The sequence below is a fragment of the Ochotona princeps genome, chromosome 4, assembly GCF_030435755.1.
Source record: "Ochotona princeps isolate mOchPri1 chromosome 4, mOchPri1.hap1, whole genome shotgun sequence".
Lineage (NCBI taxonomy): Eukaryota > Metazoa > Chordata > Mammalia > Lagomorpha > Ochotonidae > Ochotona > Ochotona princeps.
The window spans coordinates 9,573,493-9,595,889 of record NC_080835.1 but is presented as its reverse complement, the minus strand read 5'-3'; the positions used below and the strand labels follow the sequence as shown (position 1 = coordinate 9,595,889).

General features: G+C 47.3%; 1 protein-coding gene across 1 annotated transcript; it reads left to right on the top strand.

Annotated features, from left to right (window-relative positions):
* Window positions 1-14,694: 14,694 nt before the first annotated feature.
* On the top strand, window positions 14,695-21,586 carry LOC101528147 (pepsin-3). The gene is made up of 9 exons (XM_004585261.2): window positions 14,695-14,750; window positions 15,140-15,299; window positions 15,654-15,771; window positions 17,623-17,741; window positions 18,283-18,482; window positions 19,525-19,641; window positions 20,148-20,292; window positions 20,433-20,531; window positions 21,437-21,586. The coding sequence occupies exons 1-9, from the start codon at window positions 14,695-14,697 to the stop codon at window positions 21,584-21,586; spliced, it is 1,164 nt and encodes a 387-aa protein (XP_004585318.2).
* The last annotated feature ends 811 nt before the right edge of the window (window positions 21,587-22,397 follow it).

Here is a 22,397-nt window from a genome sequence, read left to right as displayed (position 1 = left end):
CTCTGATCTGGAGGTGATTGACAGTCTCCTGAGAAGCACAGGGCTGGGGATGAGGAGACGTGCCCAAATGTGGCAGAAGAGGTCTTTGTGACAGATGGAGGAATTAGTGAAGACTCCACATACATCTGCCACTGCTTTATTTAGAAGCATGGCACAGAGGGTTGTAAGTGGAGTCTATTCTACTTCTCTTCCAAAGACCTTTCACGGTGGCCTTCTGTTCCAGATGACTCTGAGCAAGGCCCTTCAACCTGGGAAGGGTCCCCTCATTACAAGGCAGGGCAAGGACTCTGGCCACCAACTCTGCCACTTGGACCAGCAACATCCTTCCCAGTCCTGCTCCTCCTGTACTGGGCCCTTAAGGATGCTACCCACAGGCTCCCCGGTGTGGCCCTCCCTTAGTCCTGGCAAGGGACCGTCCTGTATTAAGAGGGACCAGGGTGGACAAAGCCTCAGCCTTCTGGAGTATTGCCTCCTGAGCTTGCTCCTGGGTACAGTTGTCATGCCATTTGGTTTGAGCTACTGCAATTGAAGTTTGGTGTAGGACAAACACTGCCATCCCTGCTGGGGATGCTGGGCAGAAGATTAGGATGGGGCAGCAGTGGTCAGTGGACAGGAAAGTGGGGAGGCTAGAGGGAAGAAGGAATGAGAACAAGCAGAGTGGAAAACCAGGCTGTCTGTGTGTGTAGGCGTGAGAGCATCAGCAAACACATTCTGTTTCCTTCCTTCATCCTCAGTTCATTTACTACACGCCAACTCTGTGGGTAGAGCACTGGACTGGAGCCTTAGCATGGCATCATCGAGACAGAGACAGTCCATTACAACCTCCGATGAGAGCCTGTGGGGCAAACATCAGAGGAGCTGGGGCTCTGTCCTCGGGGGTCAGGGACAGCTGTCCAGCAGGGGTGATGTTGAGCGTGACCATGAGCAACAGGCAGAATGTTCCAGCTCTAGAAGAGGAAGAGTGTGTATGCAGCCACCAAAGCATCAAAGGACAACTTGTGGGTTTCATGGGGCCCGTCGGCTAGACAGGACCTGACCCTGGCCCCTGTCCTGCCTCCAGCCTGCGTCAGGACCGTCCTGTGGACAAGAGGCCATGCTCCCAGTGAAGGTTCTGGGACTCGCCTGTCCTTGGACCCCATTTCCATGTTCATGTGGCTTTACATTAGGACCTCATCTCCACGAGTTCATCAAACTTGGGGGCTAGGTATGGCTGCCTCCTGGGGATCCCCCAGGACTGGTGGTCCCTCTCATCTCCCCACCCTGTGCAACACGAAAACACACTCAGACCCTGCAGCCTCCATCTGGGAAGGGAGTTAGGATTGGCATTAGGATTAGGTTTAAGCTAAGGCAGTGGTGCGAAGTACCCACAAACACGAATGAGCAAGGTTAGAATCCTGTCTCTTCTGGATGGAAAAGTACAGAGCATTTCAATGTCTATGAAAGACTGTGTGTCCGAGCACAGCCCATCACACAACCACCTCAGTCACGTCTTAGGGGAGTATCAGTGCCGTAGAATGTTGCCAAGACAGGCTGTCCTTGGGCCTGCCAAATGCATAGGAGCTGGGGTGGCCCAGTGTCCAGGCACACGGGCCCCAGGGTCTTTCCCGTCTGACACAGTCAGCCATGGGAGCTTGAATATGTTTAGCTCTGGGCTTCGGTCAGCACCTGATAAGAACAGTGTCTCCCAGGCAGGGGGAAGGCAAGTGCAGGAATGGGGACAGATGCTGATGTGTGCTGGGCTTCTCTCTGGGCGTAGAAAATGCTCAGAAACCACATCACTGTGATGCCTTAGACAGCCTGTCTATACCATGGATCTCTGCAATATCAACACCTAAAAATATTGTATGCTGATGAAAAATGTTAAGCAAGCTGTACCATTTACATTTTTTAACCCCTCCTCCTGCCTCCAAAAAAGACCTTTGAGCTGGAGGTGGGAGATCCCCATATGGCCATCCTGCAGTGGATGGTTAAGGAAGCACTGACACCTAGTGGCCACAGTAGATATCACCCCCACTCCACTCCATGGTCTTAAACTGTTTAGCCATACGACGCCTCTGTGACTTTATAAACCCTTCTACCCACAGACCTACTAATCCTACTTTGACAAGTAGAATCCTAAATAAATATATTCTCGCTATAAGTATCCCCCCACCCACCATGGAATTTACTTATACTTGCACACCAGTGGAAATTAGAAGCCATTCTCAATTCTAAGAGTGTTACCCAAAGGCTGGTCCCGATCTCCTATTCCAAATCAAGCTGACGAGGACAAGGTTTTGGGGAGAAGGAAGCAGAATATCTACTCTGTTGACAGATTCAAGTTTAGCAGACCCCTGCTCTGTGGTATAAGAATGTCTGGAGTTTCTAAAGAGGCCATGTGGAGGGGGTTCTTGCCTGATGAAGTCATGAAGCTGCAGGTCTTGGGGGTTCAGGCGACGAGACTCAGTTGTTCCTGCTCTGTTGTCTGCAAAAGCCGTTGAGACAAGGAATAAGACCCAGTGTGTCTTAGGGCCTGGGATGCATTACCCAGACTCTGCCAAGCAGGCTTCAGCCAGCCTGGGGGCCATGTGCAGGGGGCAGTTGTTTCTCCCCTGGGCCTAAGATCCCCCTAAATAAACCCCCTTGAGACAACAGCAGCTGCTGGCCTGCCACTTGGTAGAGAAGCAAATGACCTCTTGAGTCCAGTGATCAGAATCTTATGGGAATGACTGTGGCACTCTGCTAGTTCACTGAGTCAAGCCAAGGGAGTGTGGTGAGGAGAGAGGGTCTGACTGCAACTGGCACTTACATACAAGGCATTGTTTGGGGGCTCGGTTGCAACAGCAGGAGCATTAGCAACAAGAAGGAGTCTGCTCCTGCCTTTCAAATTTTGTCTTACTTTTGACTGACACATAACTGCACATTTTATGGAGTATAATATCATTTTCATATATGCATGGATTGCATATTAAATCAGGGTGATAAACATATCCATTCTCTTGAATATTTGTCGTTTTTTGTGATGAGAACACTTGAACTAATTTTTTGTTTTATATATATATGTGACATGGCCATCGTCTCCTAAAATGTTAAGTGTGGACTGTGTATAAGGAAGAGTGCAATACAAATTGGCGTAACAGGGACTCTCCCTCCAGGTTTCTATGCCAATGTCCTCTGCTGTCTAAACGTCAACAGGGGTGAGTATGTGGCCTGGCAGCTAAGATGTTGCTTGGGATGCCAGCAGTCCATCTTGGGGCGCTTCATGCTAATGTGCACCCAGAGGGGCAGTGGGTGAAAGCTCCAGTACTTGGCTGCCTCTGCCACCCATGTAGGAGTCTGAGATGGAGTGCCTGGCTCGTGGCTTTACAGTGGTCCAGTCCCAGCTGTTGTAGTTTTTGGGGAGTGAACCTCTAGATGGTTGATGTCTCTTAACATTGAGCGTCTCTTGGCTGTGTCTCAGATGTTTTGATGTTTTTATGTCGGTTTATTTGCTTCCAAATAATTTCTTTTCTCTAGTGGAGTTCATCAAGTGCCCATGGAGTATGCAATGGCAACATAGTTCCTAAGAGACTTCTATGTTTCCTTTTAGTTAAGCATGTGCTGCCTACTCAGTGGCACATTACTTAATCAAGGTGCTACAATTTGTTGTTGACGTTGTTGCTGTTGTTATTCATGCTGTGATTGATGTGGCTGTTATGAAATGATGTCAGTCTGAAAAGTAGTTAAAAAATGTTCTAGATATGAGAAAAAAAATGTCTTTGGTATTTTGAGATTGCAATAAGCTTGTAAATTGCTTTAAGTACGATGGGTATTTTGAGGATATTAATACTTTCAATATATAGGAATTTGATTTTAACAGATAATTTTGTACTATGAATGTTTACTGTTAGTACCAGGCGTGAAATATGGCTTTTTGTTATTGTTATACTTTTGTTTTCAAAAGATTAATTTTTCTGGCCAAAAGTCTTAATTATTTTAGAGGTAATCTGTGACTACTTTACATGTGTGTATTTTTCCTTTCTTCCTGCGTGTTCCATGAGGAAGATATTCTGACTTTGTAGATGAAACATGCTTATGCTTTATTGTACAAGAAGTCTTATGTTTTTAAAGCAAATAAAGGTGTTTTTAAAAAAAAAACAATAAGTGAATAAAAATTGAAGTGTCAACACTCACTGACCCAGTGGAAGGAATCTCAATGGGGTGGAGGGCAAGGAGAGCCTCCTGCTAAGTCTTTCTTGCCTTCGGGTCCCACTGCACCCAAATACCACACCACTGTGTCACCCCAGCACTGAGCAGATGCTGCCTCACCACCTGCTAAGGACCAGGAGCCATGGACAGGGCAGAGTCTCCCCTCTCACTCAAGAACCCGCCCGCACCTGGCACAGAGCCCACGGAAATCAGTAGGTAAAAGGGATGAGCAGCAGGACAGTCTGGGTTCAAATCCTGCTCCTGTGTTCATGACCTTCAGTGACCCCCATGGGGCATCAGGGTCCTCATATATAATACAAGACAGTAATAATCCATGCCTGACATGTTGGGTCCTTGGCAGAATATACAGATCCATACAATGGACAACAAAAACTCGCCTGAGTCTTCTCTCCTGGCTTCTGTTGTGGAAAGAATAACACAGGACCTAGCTCATCGTCGGAGCTCTCACAGCACTGAGAACTGACACCACTCATAGACCTCCTTTAAAAAAATGTTTGAGTTACAGAGAAAGAGACACGGAGAGAGTGAGGAAATGTCCAAGGTGGCTACAAAGATCAGAGCTGGACAAGGCCAAGGCCAGAAGCCAAGAGCTTCATCTGGATCTCCCACCTGAGTGTCAGGGACCCAAGCGTTTGGGGCATCTCCTACTACTTTTTTCCAGGTGCATTAGCAGGGAGCTTAATCGGAAATGGAGCAGTCAGGAAAGGAACTGGCACCCCTAAGGGGTGCAGCATCACAGGTGGCAAGTACCCACTACACCACAACATCAGCCCCATAACATCTCCCCTTCTTTTTTTCGTAAATGTCAGTAATTTTATTTTTGTGTGTCCCCTTCATTTTCTTTGTTGTTATAAAAAAGTCATTCCAAGAAAGCTTGAGAACACTTTTTACTGACTTCAAAATTGCAAGATCAGACAAATATACTTCACCCAGGTAAGTTATTCTTGGCATTTTACTGTGAGAGCTCTTGATTACTATCATTCTTTAAGTTGAATGACTCAGGTCACTTGTCACATCATGGCCCTTTACATGTTCAAAGGGTGTCTCCCTCTCCTCTGCACCTCACCAACATGGCTATTGCGTTCGGGAGGCCCTAGGACCCTGGGAAGTGCAGCTCAGGGGAGTCACCGAGGAAGAGGGGAGGGCTGGGGATGCCTTCTCAGAATCCCTTAAAGGACTTCAAAGCCAAGTCCTTGCTTATGCTCCTGTTCCTGGGAATTTACTTAATGGCTCCATCCTCACTTCCGCCTTCACTTGCCATTTCCAGGTCCTATTCATTTCCCTTTCCGTATTCAGTTAACCCTGGTCCTGCCCAGTATTCAATCCTGCACTGTCTCCCCCCAACCCTTCCCTAGTATTTTACCTGAAACTGATGTCAGGAGCCTCGCTGACACCAATCTGGTGTGGGGAGATTGAATTGAGGCTCCAGGCCATTCCAACCCTTCCTGGAACCTGGCCAGCAGCACATTCCTGTCTCCAGGCTCCTGACGTATGCTTTGCAGTTTGGACCACAGTCCCCAGCCCCCTCCCTCAAGGGGAAACGGACTTGGGATCCAGGATCTTTTCCCTCAACTATTTCATTGTGGCACAATACACATGGCATGAAATCCATCACCTCCATCATCTGCAAACACATTTCTAAGTTTCCGATGCTTTTCTAACCTTCTGCAGCTATCACCGCCAAACACCTCCAGCTGGAACTCTGTGCCCATTAAACATCGACTCCCCACCCCTTTCTCCCCCCGTCCTTGGCCACACCCTTTCTTCTTGGTGACTCTATGAAGTGTCTGATTTCTGCAGGCATCTCTGGAGGGGCTTCTCTGGATCTCATCTAGGTGATCATTATCAAGAGGAGTCTATGCCGCAGGATTGGTGCAGTGACACTTTATCCAGATAGCTCCGTTGCCTCCACCCATGTTAGCCACCATCATGCCAATTGTCCTTGGCATGCACCTTGCAATGGCGGATGGTCACCCGATGTCATCCCAGTGTCCCTGATGTGGAGCGTGTTTCGAGGATACTGCTTAAGTGTTTTTTGATAGTTCCAAGATTGAGGAAATCCTTCCAAGGTCCGTTGGTTGACATAGTCCTCCTTACAGTTCTCCACTCACCAGGTTCTTTCTGTCACAGCTTGACTGGGAGAGCTGTCCAATTTGTTCTGCCCTTCACTGCACTAGACGTCCTCTGCAGGCCTCACTGAACTGTTTCTCATGTCCCCCATATGCAGCTGGGCATGCTGTCCACTGCTCAGGCTTCAGTAATCAAGGAGGCCCAGTTTTGACATGTGCACTCCACTGTCAGACCACACATCCTGTGATTTTCCCCATGGTTGGAGTTCTGAGTCCAGTGATCTAGTTGGTGTGGGATGGTCCCCAAAGAAACCTCACCAGATGTGACCCCAAACCTGACTTCTGTGTGTGCCAGCCAGTGCGGGATCTGGCTCAGTCCATCACCCACAGCAGCCTATATACACACTGGTGGTTGCAATTGTTGGGTGAGTTCTGTCTCTAGCCCTGTCTCATATGCAAACCAATGGATGCATCACTTTCTACCACACATGCAGGCCTCATGCACACCAGCAGGAACTGTAGCCTAGTCAAAGTGAACCTCAGAAACCCCCATCAGGCCTGCCCCCAGCCCTAGTTCCTGTGAGCACTAGAGGGTGCTGGAGCCTGGCTCAGTCTGGTATGCCCCAGACCCAATCCACACCTATGCTGAGAGATGCTAGCCATGTCCAGCCCTCTTCATGGCCCCCACTCTGGCTCTCGTTCTCACTGGTGGGAGTTACATCCCAGTTGGGGCATCCTCTTAGCTGTCCAACCAGGCCCCCTCTCAGCCACAGATCATGCTTGTGCTGGTAGTTGCTTTAACTCACCCCAGCATAGCCCATCACCTGGTTTGGTCTTTGCCATTAGCTGTTGAAGCCTGGCCTGGTCTGACCTGCTCCCATAACTGGCTTTCATGCAAGCCAGTAGGTGTGTTAACCTAGCCCATCATGGCCCACACCCCATCTTGGCTCCTACAAATGCCAGTGTGTAACAGTTTGGCCTAACCTTGCTTAGTCTGCACCTCAGAGCTAACCTAGTCACCTGCTGACAAGTGTCCTGACCAACAACCAGCCAACTCACATGCTCACCAGCAGAAGCTATGGCCCAAGTTCCCTTACCAGGTCCACTCCCAGACCCAGATCTCATGTGTGCCAGCAGGTGTTAGGTCCTTACTTGACACAGCCTGTCCTCCAGTTTCAGCCTTTGTGTGTGCTGCTGGATGTTGCGACCCAGCCTGCCTCACACTCCATTCTTGGGTGCACCTGTGAGTGCTGCAGTCTAGATCAATCCAGCCTGTTCCCAACCCCAGTACTCATGTTTGTTTAGTTCCCTGGTCATGTCTAGCTTGGTTCATCACCACTCCCAGCGCTTGAGCAAACCAGCTGGTATGGCAGTCCTACAGAGGTGAGCTCATAAATTGCCCACAGAATCTGCTACCAGACCTCGTTCTCTGGTTCACCTGGTTAGTGTCACGGCCCAGCCTGACGTGGTCCACTCCCTGCTCCTAGGCTCACTGGCGAGTACTGTGATTGAGCCCTGCCAGGGAGGCCTCCAGTCATTGCTTTCATGTGTGTTGATAGATGGTGGTTGATACCAACAAGCCCAGCTCTTGTCTCCCCCGTGGGTGGGTATATTGGTTTGGCTCTGAAAGGATCTCTAGCTTCCCTCCTCCAAGCCACCTGCTCTCAGCTCCCTCATTTATCTGCAAGTACAGAATCCCAGTTGGTGGAACTCCCCCAGATGTCATTCCTCACTTGTCATGTTCTCTTTCAACAATCCTCCCTCCCACACATCTCCTTATCTACTTCCCTGAACAATCCACAGCCTCCCATACCTGTTAGGATGCAGATCCCCAATCCCAGTCTTCCGATGGTGTGCCATGCAAGCCTGGGGCCCTGCCTGCCTACCCAGGGCCAATGTGTAAGTCTCCAAACCAAGTCTGCTGGCATGCTAGCATCTGTCCCTCGCATGTATTTTTAAAAATAGGCAACTATGCTGGAATACTGGTATGGTTAACACAAATTTGGCATTAATCAGGCCTAGAATGCCTGCCATCTATTAGCAGTGTAACATTTGCCTAGGCACAAGCAGCTAAGCAATTGCCTACAGCTGGGGCCAGAGGTTTCCTTTCAAGGGAACTTTCACCTTGTTTCTCCAAGGACCTCTTGGGCCCCTAGTTGTCATCATGACCTGCTTGGTGGAGGAAGCCGGACAATTGAGTGCCTCAGTTCTGCCTCTCCCTTGCTTGATCTCTAGGCATGTTTCTGGACCTCTCTGAGTTTCGGTGCAGCTGTACATATTTCAGATGGTGCCAGGGCAGATACTACATTGACACCTGATATGGCGCCAGGAATGCTCAGGCATGGATTATTATAATTTAGGTGGAGATAGCCACTGGGGAGAGGTTTCCTGTGGGAAACTGTAAAAAAGGATTCCAAGGCAGGAAGAGTCTACCAGCAACCAATTGAAGAGGTTTTCAAACTGTGGTCCTTCTATTCCTAGGAATTCTGTAACAATTCCTGTGGGACTGTTGGATCTTCCTCCTTCTACAGCCTGAACAATTCATCTTTTCTTTTACATCATGCCATGGATATTACTTTATTTGAAAAATATGTTGTGGAGGTGGGCATTGGCACAGCACTTCAAATACCACCTGGATGCCTTCATCCTATATCAGAGTACCTGGCTAGAGTTCCAGCTTCATTTCTCATCCCAGCTTCCTTCCTGCTAATGAACACTCTCAGAGGCAGTTGGTGCTGGCTAAAGTACTCAGGACTCTGCCACCCATGTGGGAACCTGGACAGAGATCACCTCTTGGATTCAGCCTGACCCACCTCTGGTCATTGCGTGCATTTAGGGGAATGAATTAGCAGATAAAAGACCTCTTTTTATCTGTCTGTGTCAGGGTCTTTCTGTCTTTCAAATAAATAAGGGCAACTACATTTTTAAATGACAAAATAGGTAATACTTTGTTCCTACAAGAATTACCTTGTTGGTATAAATGCCTATGAACTGCAGAAGAGAAACCATCAAATGTTGACATCCTATGTCAGAGTTCCTGGGTAGGTACCTCCTCCCAGCTTCAGACTCCAGCTTCCTGCTAATGTAGACTCTGGGAAACAGCAGTACTGGCTCAAATAATGGGGTCCTGCCACCCTTATGGGAAACCTGGACAGCACTCTTCTCTCCCTGCTTTGGCCTGGTCCTGTACCACCAGTGGATGGAATCTCTTTGTGTGTGTGTGTGTGTGTGTGTGTGTGTGTGTGTGTTTGCCTTTCAGATACATGCGCAATAAACTACAAGAAAGCTTCTTCTTTTGCACTGGCAAAAAACCAGAACCTCAAGTGTTGAGGCAGTGGAGTGACCAGAACTTCCATGCAGGGCATGTCTCATAGTTAAATGATATCATCACTTTGGAAAACTGTATAGCACTTTCTACTACAGCTACACAAATGCTCTCACTATGGCTTGGTAGCTCCACTCTTAGGTATATCCCAAACACACACACACACACACACACACACACACACACACACACATCTGTTCTTCAAAGGGTGTGTGCCAGAGTGTTCATAGAGCACAGTTCATACAAACTGCATTTGGAGACTCCTCAAGTTCCCATCAATTGCAGAAGAGATCACTGGGATTTCTACTGACACAATAGAACAACACAGCACAATCGATAAAAGAACAGCTTACAAGTACACACACCACAAATGGCTCTCATAAATGTGATTTTGAGCAAAGGAGCAAGATATATGAATGCAGGACCATGTCATTTATCATCAGAACAGAAACAGGCCAAGTGGATTCAAGCTGTTTGAAGGTAGAGCAATGGCATTCTTGGCCCAGATGTCTGGTTGGTGATTGGCAAGTGTGTGACAGAGCCTTGGAGCCACTGGTAATGCTCTGGTGTCTCTGGATTGTGGTTGCTGGAGACATGGTTAGGACATAGTCTCCCTGAGTCCAGAAAGAGTTTAGTTCCAGAACGCATAAATTAATGATATTAAATGCATGGAAACTTCATCCAACTCTGGTGTGTGAAGAACTAGACTGGACCCCGGTGACTGGACCCCAGTGACTTTATGGGAAGAGAAGGATGCAGACATGCTTACTCCCTGGCCATACCCACATAATGTCCTGGGCTGCCTGAGGCCTCAGCCAGCAAGGACTCCATCATTCCTTTAAAATCAAGAACTGCCTGATTTTAAATTAAGATTCTGGACACATGGGCCTAATACATCTCTTTTCTTTATGAAGCTAGCCTGCCTCAGGCGTTTCGTTGCTTTTTTAAATCATAGCATTGGAAATACAAGTAATAGTCATGAAAGTGTTCAGTTTGTGCAAATTCATCAAGCTATTCCCTTGTCGTATATACTTTTTGTGCACATATTATATTTAGAGAAAAGTTTAAACAATGATATAGACTTCTAAGAAGTCAGTTGGAAAATACATGAACATTTAATTTTTCTTTTAAAGGCAAATTTCCAGACAGTGTGTGCTGTATTCTATGGTCAAATATCTGTGAGTTAATCAATATGTTTAATTACATCACTAATGCTGTTTAGTTATGAATAATGGGGTTATGAACTATACATGTTCTGGGCTGAGACTGTGATAGGAAGCTCCAGGGTCCAGTTGTCTCAAGCCCAGCTCCACAGCACCTGTCATATCTAAGCACTCCATCTCTACCTTTGCAGGAATGGTTTGTTTAATCTCATTCCATTGTTTACTCTGATACTTTCATGGAACATTACTGAACACCTGGGCCCTTGGCCTGGGGTGGCCCACATTAGAGACTGTATCCCCAGTGCCTCTCAAGGCCAGGCACTGCCACACTGAGCGCCAGGAGGGCTCATGGCAAATTAAACGCTGTTGTCTAATCTCTCCGCTAGGCTAACCTGGAATGTGAGATTATGCAGATTCCTAGCTGACAAACCTTAATCAGCCTTGGCTGTTGATCAGTTAGCCCTAGAGTCAAAGTTCCCCTCTGTCCAAGAGTTCTGGAAAAAGGGTCACAGCCATGGCTTCTCTGTTGGGGTGGCCATCATATAGGATGCCCATCAACTCTAACATGGACAGAAATCAAGGGAGATAAGAAACTTCCAAGGCCAGGGCTCTTCTGAGACCCAGGGTCTCTACTAAGTTATAGGAATCTGCACTGACCGCTGAACCCACTTACAAAATGAGGATAAAGCAGAGTCATTTTAGAAGAAAAAAATATCACGGTTCATAGAATTCAGCCAGAGGGGCTAGCATTGTGGTATAGCAAGTTAGCACCTGTGACACTGGCATTCCATGCCAGAGCATCAACTCAAGTGCCAACTGTTCTTCTTCTGATTCAGTTCTCTGATAATGCTTCTTGGAAGAGAGCTAAGTGTGATCCAAATATTTAGCCCTGTCACCCATGTGAGAAACTGAATAATGGAGTTCTGAGCAACTGCTTTCAGCCTGGACCAGCTCGGGCCTTTGTGGCCACTTGGGGAATGAAGCAATGTGTTAAAGATATTTTTCTCTCTCTTTTCCTCTTTCTATCTCTACCACTCTTTCAAGTAAATGAAATCACCCTCATGGGCATGAACCCAATACTCTAAAGACCTCCCATCACGTTTCACCTTCTAATGGTTTCACCCCTATCAACAACACCAGCCTTGGGGACCACGTCTTTAACATGTGGGACTTTGAGGGGTGGGAGGTGTTCAAAATCTACACTAGCATCCAGACTATAATAGGGCCACCCTAAAGACAGTTTGCCCTGTTCCCTGAAGTGCATCCCTAAGAGTGTCAGCTTCATCTGGGTGTCTAAAGCTCTCCTGCAGGAAGACTTTTTGTGCTTCACAATCCCAGAACTTCCCCCAGGGTGATCCAGTAGTCTTTCAGGTGGCAAGGCAAGAAGCCTCCCTGCCTCTGTTCCTTCTCTTGAGCTGTCTTAAAGGCATCAGAGAGTTCAGCAGTTTCCCACATGGTCTCATAATCAGTCTTGTGAGAACAGGCACTCTCGTCTCATCTCTCTTACTTGCAGTCCTGGGATAGCCTGACCCTGTACAACCCACTTCCGTGTAGCTGTAACCTTCTGGAACCATCCTTCCTGTGAGAGTGTCCCTGACATTATTCTAGACACGAGGGGTGTTTCGGGGTCAAGATCATTTAAGGTCCCACAGTGGCAATTTAAATCAGTTAATAACCCACAACAAGGTGCTGGGAGGGGCTCATGCAGCCCCAGCCCCACCCCCAGCCCCAACCCCAGAATAGGCTGCACATGCTCCCCAACATGGAGAAGGTGTTTCCCTACCCCATCCCTGCAGCCTCTACATTCTGTGGGCTCAGGGAAAACCCCAAGAGTACGACCAATGGAATCTCTAGAAGAGCGGATTCCCCTGCCACTCATTTATGACACCAAAATAAGGAACATGCTTCAATTTGATCCAAAACTCATCCTGTACCATGGCCGAGGAGTTATGTGACCACTTGATAGGCAGCCTGTAATGATGTACCCATACATTTTTAGTCTTATGCCACCACCCTCACTATAGCCTCTGGTAGGACTTTATCATCAGGTTCTGGTCACGACACTGAATAAGGGGAAGGACTTATTTCCAGGCCAGACATCACATCTGCTCCCATCAGCCTGTAGGTAAAGGAAGTACAACTTCCTCACCCAAAGCCTGTCCAAACCGTCCACCTTTTATGTCCTATCCATACTAATGTCTATAGGTTCCAACCCCATAAACTTCTCCATCCTACCACTGAGAGCCAAGAGATGCTGGCATTCTTGTTCAACATTTTCTTCATGAACCTGCCTCCTGGTTGCCCCAGGCCAGATTTCCCATAGAAATTTTCATCTTCTGACTTCCTAAAACTATCAGTTGGAATAGGTGCAGCAACCTGGTTTGTAGTTGTCCAGTGTTAGGCAAGTTGTCAGCGTTCCCTTGAGACCATTCAGCCTTCCCATGCTGTATTACATTCACTGCTTTATCGGGGGAAGACCATGTATTTATCATGAGTCAGCTGTGCGGGGTTCAGATGATGCCTAGTGTGTTGGAGCCATGAAAGGATCATAATCAGGACCAATGGAGACAGCATCCTCTTCCCTCCAGATCTCATCAGGGGTTTGGCCATGGCACATCAGTGTGACAGAGCAGCTTCTCCATACCTTCTTTGATGTGTGATCCTCTGTCTTTATCCCAAAATAAGGCTTTTTCAATAGGTCCATTGTCAACTCTGTAAAGACAACACCCACACAGACCATCACAAGGTCTTGAAATCGATTCCTCCTACAGCTCCTTCTCAGCATAACTTACAGTTGACACCAGATGTGCAAGAACACACTCCACACTCTTAGCATTCAGTTCTGCAGAAGTCAATACCAACTGAGTTACCTCCAGTTTGACTGGGTTTCTCTCTTTTTTTTTTTTCAAAGGTTTTATTTTTATTTTATTTATTGGAAAGGCAGATATACAGAGAAAAGGAGAAACAGAGAGAAAGATCTTCTGTCTATTGTTTCACTCCCTGAGAGACCACAATCACTGGAGCTGAGCCAGTCTGATGCCAGAAGCCAGCATCATCTCCTAGGTCTCCTACCTGGGTGCAGGGTCCCAAGGCTTTATACCATCCTCTACTGTTTTCCAAGCCACAAGCAGGGAGCAGCTGGGACATAAACCAGCACCCATATGGGATCCTGGCACAGGTAAGGTTAGAATTTAGCCACTAGGCTATCACACCAGGACCCAGGGATTTGGCTCTTAGCCTATCCTCCAGAGGAAAGCATAGGATCCCACAAGTACAGTCCGGTTCCCAGTCTTGATTCTATTTGGCACTAAGCACAAGACTGACCAGCTACAAATTCTTGATTCTGTGCTTTAAGAGGGAGTGATGAGCCAAGAAACAGGGGCAGAAACTAAATTGTATCTGCACAAGCACAGATCCCATAATATCACAGCTGAATGAAGTCATCTACAAAGGAGGTGTCCTGCGCTCAAATCACACACTGTCCACATGGTCTGGGGTGGGACATTTAGCAATGCTGCCCATGGCTAAGTTGGGCTACTGCTCTCTAAGAACCGCAACAGTCCTGAAACATGGGGTCAGTGCTATATTCTGTTCATCGCTGAGCAACTTTGACAAAATAGCAAACTTGAAATGTAAACAGACCCTTCTCATTCCATAAATCACAGACACCACTCAGTGGTGCCTTGCTTTGGCAGCTGCTCTCCCAAGTGTGGGATGCAGCGTCAGTGGAAAGCAACTGAACAGGCCATATCTCAGATTGTGACTATAGGTAGGGATTACTTTATCAGAGAATGTTCTGTTTGAGAATGTGATAGCAGATGGCATTTACATGCAGATAAGGGCTATTACAGTCAGCAAGTGGCCCCTATATAGGCAGTGGATCTTGTAGGCTGCTGCACACCTGCCACTCGACCTGCCTTCTCCACTGAGTTGTGAACCAGAAAGAACCATGAAGTGGCTGCTGCTACTCGGCCTGCTGGCGCTCTCTGAGTGCATCATCCACAAGTGAGTCTGGCGTCTGGTAGCAGTGGAGCAGCTCCAATGGGGCAATTTCCCAGTACCCTGCTTCCTTCCATGCCCCTTGTCTTTCTTCTCTTGTTTTCTGGGATCTTCCTTCCTGGATTCTTTTTCCACCATTTTGGAGAGGCTGCACTGCAGGTGTGGTTTACTGCCCAGGCCCTGAATGCAGTTGGGGTTTGGTGTCAGCACCATCACTGGTCAGCAGTTGACTCTCCCTTTGTAAACTGCTGTGCAACAAATGGGATTTTCTTTATAATGCCTTTATAATGCCTTCCTTCTTTCTTGGACAAATTGCCTTGCCTTTCTCAGGCTTCGGAAGCATCTCTCAAGCAGAATACTTGCCCAGTTATCAAAATGCCAATATTCTCTCCCAGGGTACCCCTGGTCAGAAAGAAGTCCTTGAGGAAGAACCTGATTGAGAAGGGCCTGCTGAAGAACTACCTGAAGACTCACACCCTCAACCGGGCAACCAAGTACTTCCCCAAGGATACCTTTGCCTCTGGTTCCACTGAGAGCCTGGAGAACTACCTGGACGTGAGTGCATAGGCAGTGGAAGGGGCAACCACAAGGACTGAGGTAGCAGGAGACAGGTTACCTGGGGGATGTGGATGACATGCACACAGGCAGGGCACCAGCTGAGAGAGGACAGCCACATCTGCCTTGGGTGTAAATGTGCTCAGCAGAGAGCAGTCAGAGGCAATCAGGCAGCAATCAGAAAAGACTTCAAGGATAAGTGAAACAGAGTGGGGCTTTGAAGGAGGGTACACTGGATGGGATTGGGAGATGAAGGGTGGAGAAGATAAAGAACTGGTTCAGGAGCTGGTCATTATGGGAGGTTGCATGTGGTAAACCCCTGATATTTGAGCTGTGCTGTCCTGATCCCTACAGACTGAGTACTTTGGCACCATCAGCATTGGAACTCCTGCTCAGGACTTCACCGTCATCTTTGACACTGGCTCCTCCAACCTCTGGGTGCCCTCTATCTTCTGCTCCAGTGCTGCCTGCAGTGAGTACCCTTCATTGCCCCACCAACATTCACTCCTGGCTACTCAGCATCAGGCAATGCCGAGAACCCTGAACACTCAGTGACTTCTTACAGCTCCCACTCTAGCCTGTTGGAGTCATTCAAGGATTCAATCAATAGGACTTGTCCAGGCAGCTTCTGCGAGCCATGCACTGGGCACAGGTATATAAGGGGCAAAAAGGATAAAAGTGGTCAGATGACCTTGGAACCTGGACCAGAAGCCGCTGGGCTGCCCCACAGGACTCTGCGTGGTCCTGGGGGGCGGCCCAGCCAGGCCGGATCTGAGAACGAGGGCTCAGCATGCCAGGACCACCGCCGTAAGGCAGTGAGGGGGTCCCTGGCTATGGGCGGCCAGTGCACCAAATGGTGCCAGGCTCTGCCTGCTGGCCGCCCGGCAGCGAGCTTCGGAGTTTTTATTATCAGAAATCGCTGCTTAGGGCTACCCTTAAATAAGGCCAGCCTTTGTGTAGGTGAGAGATAATTTTCTGTGTATTCCCAGTAATAGTAACCATAAACACTAGGGCAAGAGTGGGACAGAGACCTGAAGGTTTGAATGAGAGCACCCATAAAAACTATTAGAGCCAGACTGATCCACCAAACAAACCAGGACCCAGAAGCTCGAGAGGCCTAGTAGGGAGATGGCGGGCACCTCCTTCGTAGTTTCTTTTAGGATCCCCACAATCGAGCTTTCGGTCTCTGGAAGATAAACATCAAATGACAGAGGACAGAACAAGTCAATCGACCACCTCAGCTGTGTGTTGACAATGAAAAAATCGGGCAACTGGAGACTATATGATGGACAATGTCAATCAGTGGATTCTCCAATGACCGCATCATGCCTAAAGTGGTGAGACTGGCAACAATACAGTTCTGTAGAACTATCAAAACCACTTTGCCGGCTCTGCCTTTGGACCAGAGATGGTCTCCCCAAGAAACTGATGGACATTTTTGGACAATGGGTTGTGGGTCTTCTTACCTGGTGGATGCGCGCAGTGGGGGAATCCCATCTGAAATTGATCCGTGGTGGTGCAACAAAGTTGAGGAATACATCATGGTGGTGGTGGGGAGAATCTCAGGGCCTATAGAACCATGACACATAATGCAATGTAATAATAAAAAAAAAAAAACCAAAAACAAAAAATCAAAAATGTAATATGGCAATGGGGTGGAGCGGTCCACCGAATGGGAAGGTTACAGGGAGGGGTTGGGCAAAAAATAAAAAATGAATAAATAAAATAAAATAAAATAAAAAAATAAATAAAAGTAGTCAGATGGACTCATGCAGGAAAAAAACCTATGGGTGCGAGGTCTAAAAGGAGGCAGTGATGAAGAGTTTCAGGCTGGCTGCCTCACTGGGTCCTACATGAGACAGTGGATTAAAGCTGGGCTGGGACATGATGGAGATAGAGAGCAGCACACAAGTCAGTGCTTTGCCAATAAAAGAGACTTTGTCAGTGGAAATCACCACAATGTTTAAAGCTCCATCCTCTTCCATTTTGTCTTTTTATTTGAGGAGTGGAGCCTGAGCTGTGCACAGGGCTTTGGCAGTGCGCAGCACCATGGATAGCACTGTCATTTTTGGTGTTTACCTGTGGGTCTTAGGAAGGACCTGAGGTTGACTGTGACAACACAACAGTGAAATGGTGCTGGTTGCCAAAAAATTGGATTGGATCCTGGAAACTCTTGCTTTCTAAATGTAATCTTAAATGTCATCCTGGGATGAAGGTCACCTTTCTCTGCAATATCACCACACAAGAAAATAAATTCAATATCAAGAAGACATGCCAATCCCTTGCAATTGGAGGTTAATGATGTCATTCTTTATCTTTGCAGGCGTCCATAACCAGTTCAACCCTGATGACTCCTCCACCTTTAAAGCCACTGGCGGGACGATCTCCATCACCTATGGCACGGGCAGCATGAGTGGCATCCTGGGATATGACACTGTGAATGTGAGCACATGGGGTCTCCATGTTCTCACACTCTCTATCCCTGGGGCCACATTCCAGACCCTGGTGACTTCAGTGAATGACCCAAAACAAAGTCTTTCTAACAACATGGTCTTGGAGATCACACAAGAGCCTAATGGATGGTGACACGTACATTCTGGGGCTGAGCTTACAATGCATAGGTACCTGGTTCCTGGAGTCCTCAGCTAACCACAATGTGGAATGTTATGGAGAAAGCAGGGAGAAAGGGCACAATTGTTTGATTTTCTATTAGCATCTTGCCTCCCCCTCTTGCCCCTCTAGTGCTGTAAATGGATCTCAATGCAAGTCATATCCTAAAATCATAACACATCAGTTGCCAAGGTTTTGTACAGTGGGATGACACAAACATTGCAGGAGGCAGTGCTTCTCCAAGTCTCTCAGCCTGATGACCTGGAAGTTGGATCCTCTTAGAATAATGCAGGATAGTTCTGTATCCACTAGTACTCCATGAACTTGTGTTCATGTTGGACATCATCTCTGTCACTCTTTCTTCCTTACACAGGTTGGAGGCATTGAAGACACCAACCAGATCTTTGGCCTGAGCGAGTATGAGCCCGGCTCCTTCCTCTACTATGCTCCCTTTGATGGCATCCTGGGTCTGGCCTACCCCAGCATTTCTGCCTCTGATGCCACACCTGTCTTTGACAACATGTGGAATGAGGGCCTGGTGTCCCAGGACCTCTTCTCCGTCTACCTGAGCTCGTAAGTTGGTAGCCCGGGGTTTTCCACCTCACCCAGCAAGGCTATCCAGGGATGCATGGCCAGGGGATCAGTTTAGAAGAATGAAATTTTCAAAGTCAGTACTGAAATCCAGAAAAGTATATAGGGTTGAGTGCTGCCAAATCCCTCTTGAGTTCACTCCCTTTCTGTCTTCCTCATTCAGAGTTAAGTATTGCCACTTGACTCGTTTAATTTTGAAATCATTAATCATTTGCTCTAGGACTAGTTGCATCATCCTTAGCCCTCAAAGATACTATTAAACTCACTGGAAACAGGGTCAAGATTCACAGCAAAAAAAGAGCAGAAAGGTCTGGAATATAAAAGAGGTGCTCACAACATTGGTAGAAAATAAAATTGACATTTTAGGGAGTGTTGGTTTGTTGGGGTTAAATTCACCATATGAGGTGCCAGGATCGTTAGTCACCACAGCTAGACCAAGGCAGTAGATATGAGAACAATGGGCAGTCTGGAATGGAATTTGTAGATTATTGGGGCTGTCCCATGCATAGAATGGTGTGTAGTAGAGCACAACCTCTGACACATTCTGCCTAAGTGGCTTCACCTACAAACACTCAATCACAAAAGTCACAGATATTTGTAAATGCGGAAACACAAGCCCTGTCCCAGAATAAACCATGCCCAACATTGAGTCCTTATGTCCCAACTGCATTGAATTAATTCCTCTTGTGGTCAATGAGTATCAGCACACTAAGGACACAATTGGGAACACAAATTTGTAGGTTCGATCTTGACTACAATTCCGCAACTATGTGGACTCGACCAGGTGACCTTACTTCTCTGAGACACAGGGTCTTGAAAAGTCAAAATGGTATGGACCACTGTGTAGAACTGGCATTACAAGAGAAGTACTCATGCCAGCTACATATTGAGCAGAGCTCCTGGCTCTCACAAGTACCCCATCAATGGGAACTCCAGGTCTGTACACAGTAAATATGCAATGTGTGCCTTAATAAATGAATGAATGAATGCCTGTCTTCTCTCCCTGCCTCTGCACTTCCCACAGTGATGATGACAGTGGCAGCGTGGTCATGTTTGGTGGCATCGATTCTTCTTATTACACTGGAAGTCTGAACTGGGTGCCTGTCTCTTATGAGGGCTACTGGCAGATCACCGTGGACAGGTGAGACCACACTGCTGCCTGCTGTCCTGGTATAATCTTTGAGCTCATTTCTTTGTGGACTTTGAATGATGTGCTGTCCTGATCTGCTTGGATCAGCCAGCACATTTGGGAGTAAGTTGGGTTCTTCCCCACACACACAGAGAGTCCAGGAAAGCTACCTCACAGAAAGGGAAGAAAGCAGAGGTCTACGCTGGCACCTAGATCTACAACAGGAACAGGACATCCACTTCTTTGCTGTCTGGGTCACCTCACCACATCTCAGCACACTTGGCGAGGCATGGCAAGCCAAGTATCCAATAGCATAGAGGCAACCTGGGAATAATCTGAAATTCTTTCTCTGTAGGAAGACTGTGGTATGCATTTTAGGACTAAGTCCAATAACTGAGAAACTGTTTCAGTCCAACCATTCCTGGTCTAATTGAAGTCTGACTTCCCAGCTGTTCTGGTCCCTAGGTCACAATGTAATGGTGGGGACTCATTGAACCAGTTTGGTCTCTCTCCGTCAGCATCACCATGGATGGGGAGACCATCGCTTGTGCTGATGGCTGCCAGGCCATCGTGGACACTGGCACCTCTCTGCTGACCGGCCCCACCAGTGCCATTTCCAACATCCAGAGCTACATTGGCGCTTCTGAGAACTCTGATGGCGAGGCAAGTCACACAGGGATCTGACCTAGCACACAACCTGTGCGAGTATCATGCTCAAGAAATCAAACCCGCTAATTCTTTTTTGCTTTTTTTTTCCTGTTCTTTTCTTAAACCCTCTAATTCTTTACACTCATACCTTCCAGATGGTTGTCAGCTGCTCCTCCATGTACTCCCTGCCCAACATTGTCTACACCATCAATGGAGTCCAGTACCCTGTGCCTGCCAGTGCCTACATTCTGGAGGTAAGGGAGCATTTGGCCAGTTGCTGGGAAGCCCCCACAAAAGTGGCCACACATTCTCCTCTGCATGAGGGAATGGACACTTCTCCTAGCTGAAGCCAAGGCTCAGAGGGACTCCTGCTTTGCACAGCTGTGGATAGTGTGAACTCCCAAAGAGTGCACGAATGAGTATTGGATTAAGCCCCTAAGCATAACGTGAGGCGAAAAAAACATGATTGCATGAAGAGTGGATTTGGTTTGTATAGACACCTGTAATCAGATTGCAGAGCCTCAATATCTTGCCTTTTAATGCTGAGCGAAGTGTTACCTCTGTCAGCTTTATTTTTTCTTCTAAAACTAAAGGTGTCAGCTTATCCCACCATGAATGTGGTTGGGGGTCAGGATGATACTGATCACTTCTGTATACCAATGACCAATAGAAAACTCCTTGCTGCCTACTAATCTCCCAAACAAAATCAATTATTGTTAGTGGGATGGCCTTACCCAGTAAAAGTTCTCCTACCTAGCCACTCCCTCAGTTTTTGTAGCCTTTGTAGCCAAATCTGAGCCCAGTTATGCAGGAATTATAGGAAATCATGGATGCCTCCTGTGCCATTGCCATTGCAACAGGTCTGCACCTCAGTGATTCCAAATCTCTTTCCCAGAACCTGACATCTCCCTAGACACAGTGCTGAGATCACGGTCCTGTGTCTGACCATGACAGTATACAGTGCTTAGCAATTGTGCATCACAAGAGGGCAGAGAGGAGCTTCTGCAGGCAAATCCACACCAGCAAGTACCACAGCCCCAAACACTGAGAAAATAACACCCTTTTGCACACTACTTGGTGTCAGAATAAGGAACCCTTAATAGTTATCATTTAGTTCCACTAACCCTCACTCTGCTTCTGATGCCCTTCTCTTCTCCAGGAGGACGGTGCCTGCATGAGTGGCTTCGAGGGCATGGATGTCGACACTTACACTGGCGAGCTCTGGATCCTGGGTGATGTCTTCATCCGCCAGTACTTCACCGTCTTTGACCGTGCCAACAATCAGGTTGGCTTTGCTGCCGTGGCTTAAGTCTACAACTTCGAACCCTCTCTGAGAGGTATCTGGCCTCCTTTCTGCATCCCCTTAGAAGGATAGAATTCTCCTGATTGTTCTACAAAGACAGTCACCTTGCAATGCAAGTAGATTCTTGACCCTGTTTCCAACCATTCATATAGAATTAAAATCACTGATGAAAAGATGTATATCTTTTTTTTTTTAAACTGGTGTGTCACCTCTCATTGCTGGGGTGACAGCACCAGGCACATATCTGCTCCACTTCCTCCCCAAGGGCCTTCTTGTGTCTGGGAGCAGGCAGAAAGGAAGCTGGTGGGATCTTTCAATAGGGGCTGTCATAGTCCTCATGAGCAAGACCAGTTGCAAGGGCTGTGGTTTGAATACCAGTTCAACCACTCACCTAAACGTTGCATCCCCAGATTGCTATGTTCATGTGAAAGGGGTTACATGAACTCTTACCTGGCTTTAGAGGTGCTCTTTGGGAAGTGATTGGCTTTAGATAAGAACATTGGGGAGGCACCTATGTTTGTATCCTGGGAGCCTTCTAAGAAGATAGATCCCAGACCTCACTCTGGCATGCCTCTCTGTGCTGCACCAGGTACCTATCAGCAAAATCTCCTCACCAAATTTGACAGCATTCAGAGTTCTTGCGCCTGAGCTGCAAAAGTGCGAATACTTAATTTTTAAAAAAATTTTTTAAATTTTATTGTATTGTTGTTGACAATCTTTACATAGTTAATTGCAGTAAAAAAAAAAAAGGTTCAGGGGGTATAGGGAAGTGGGTAATACTATTATGTCCATATTGTTTCCATCATGTATCTGAGGT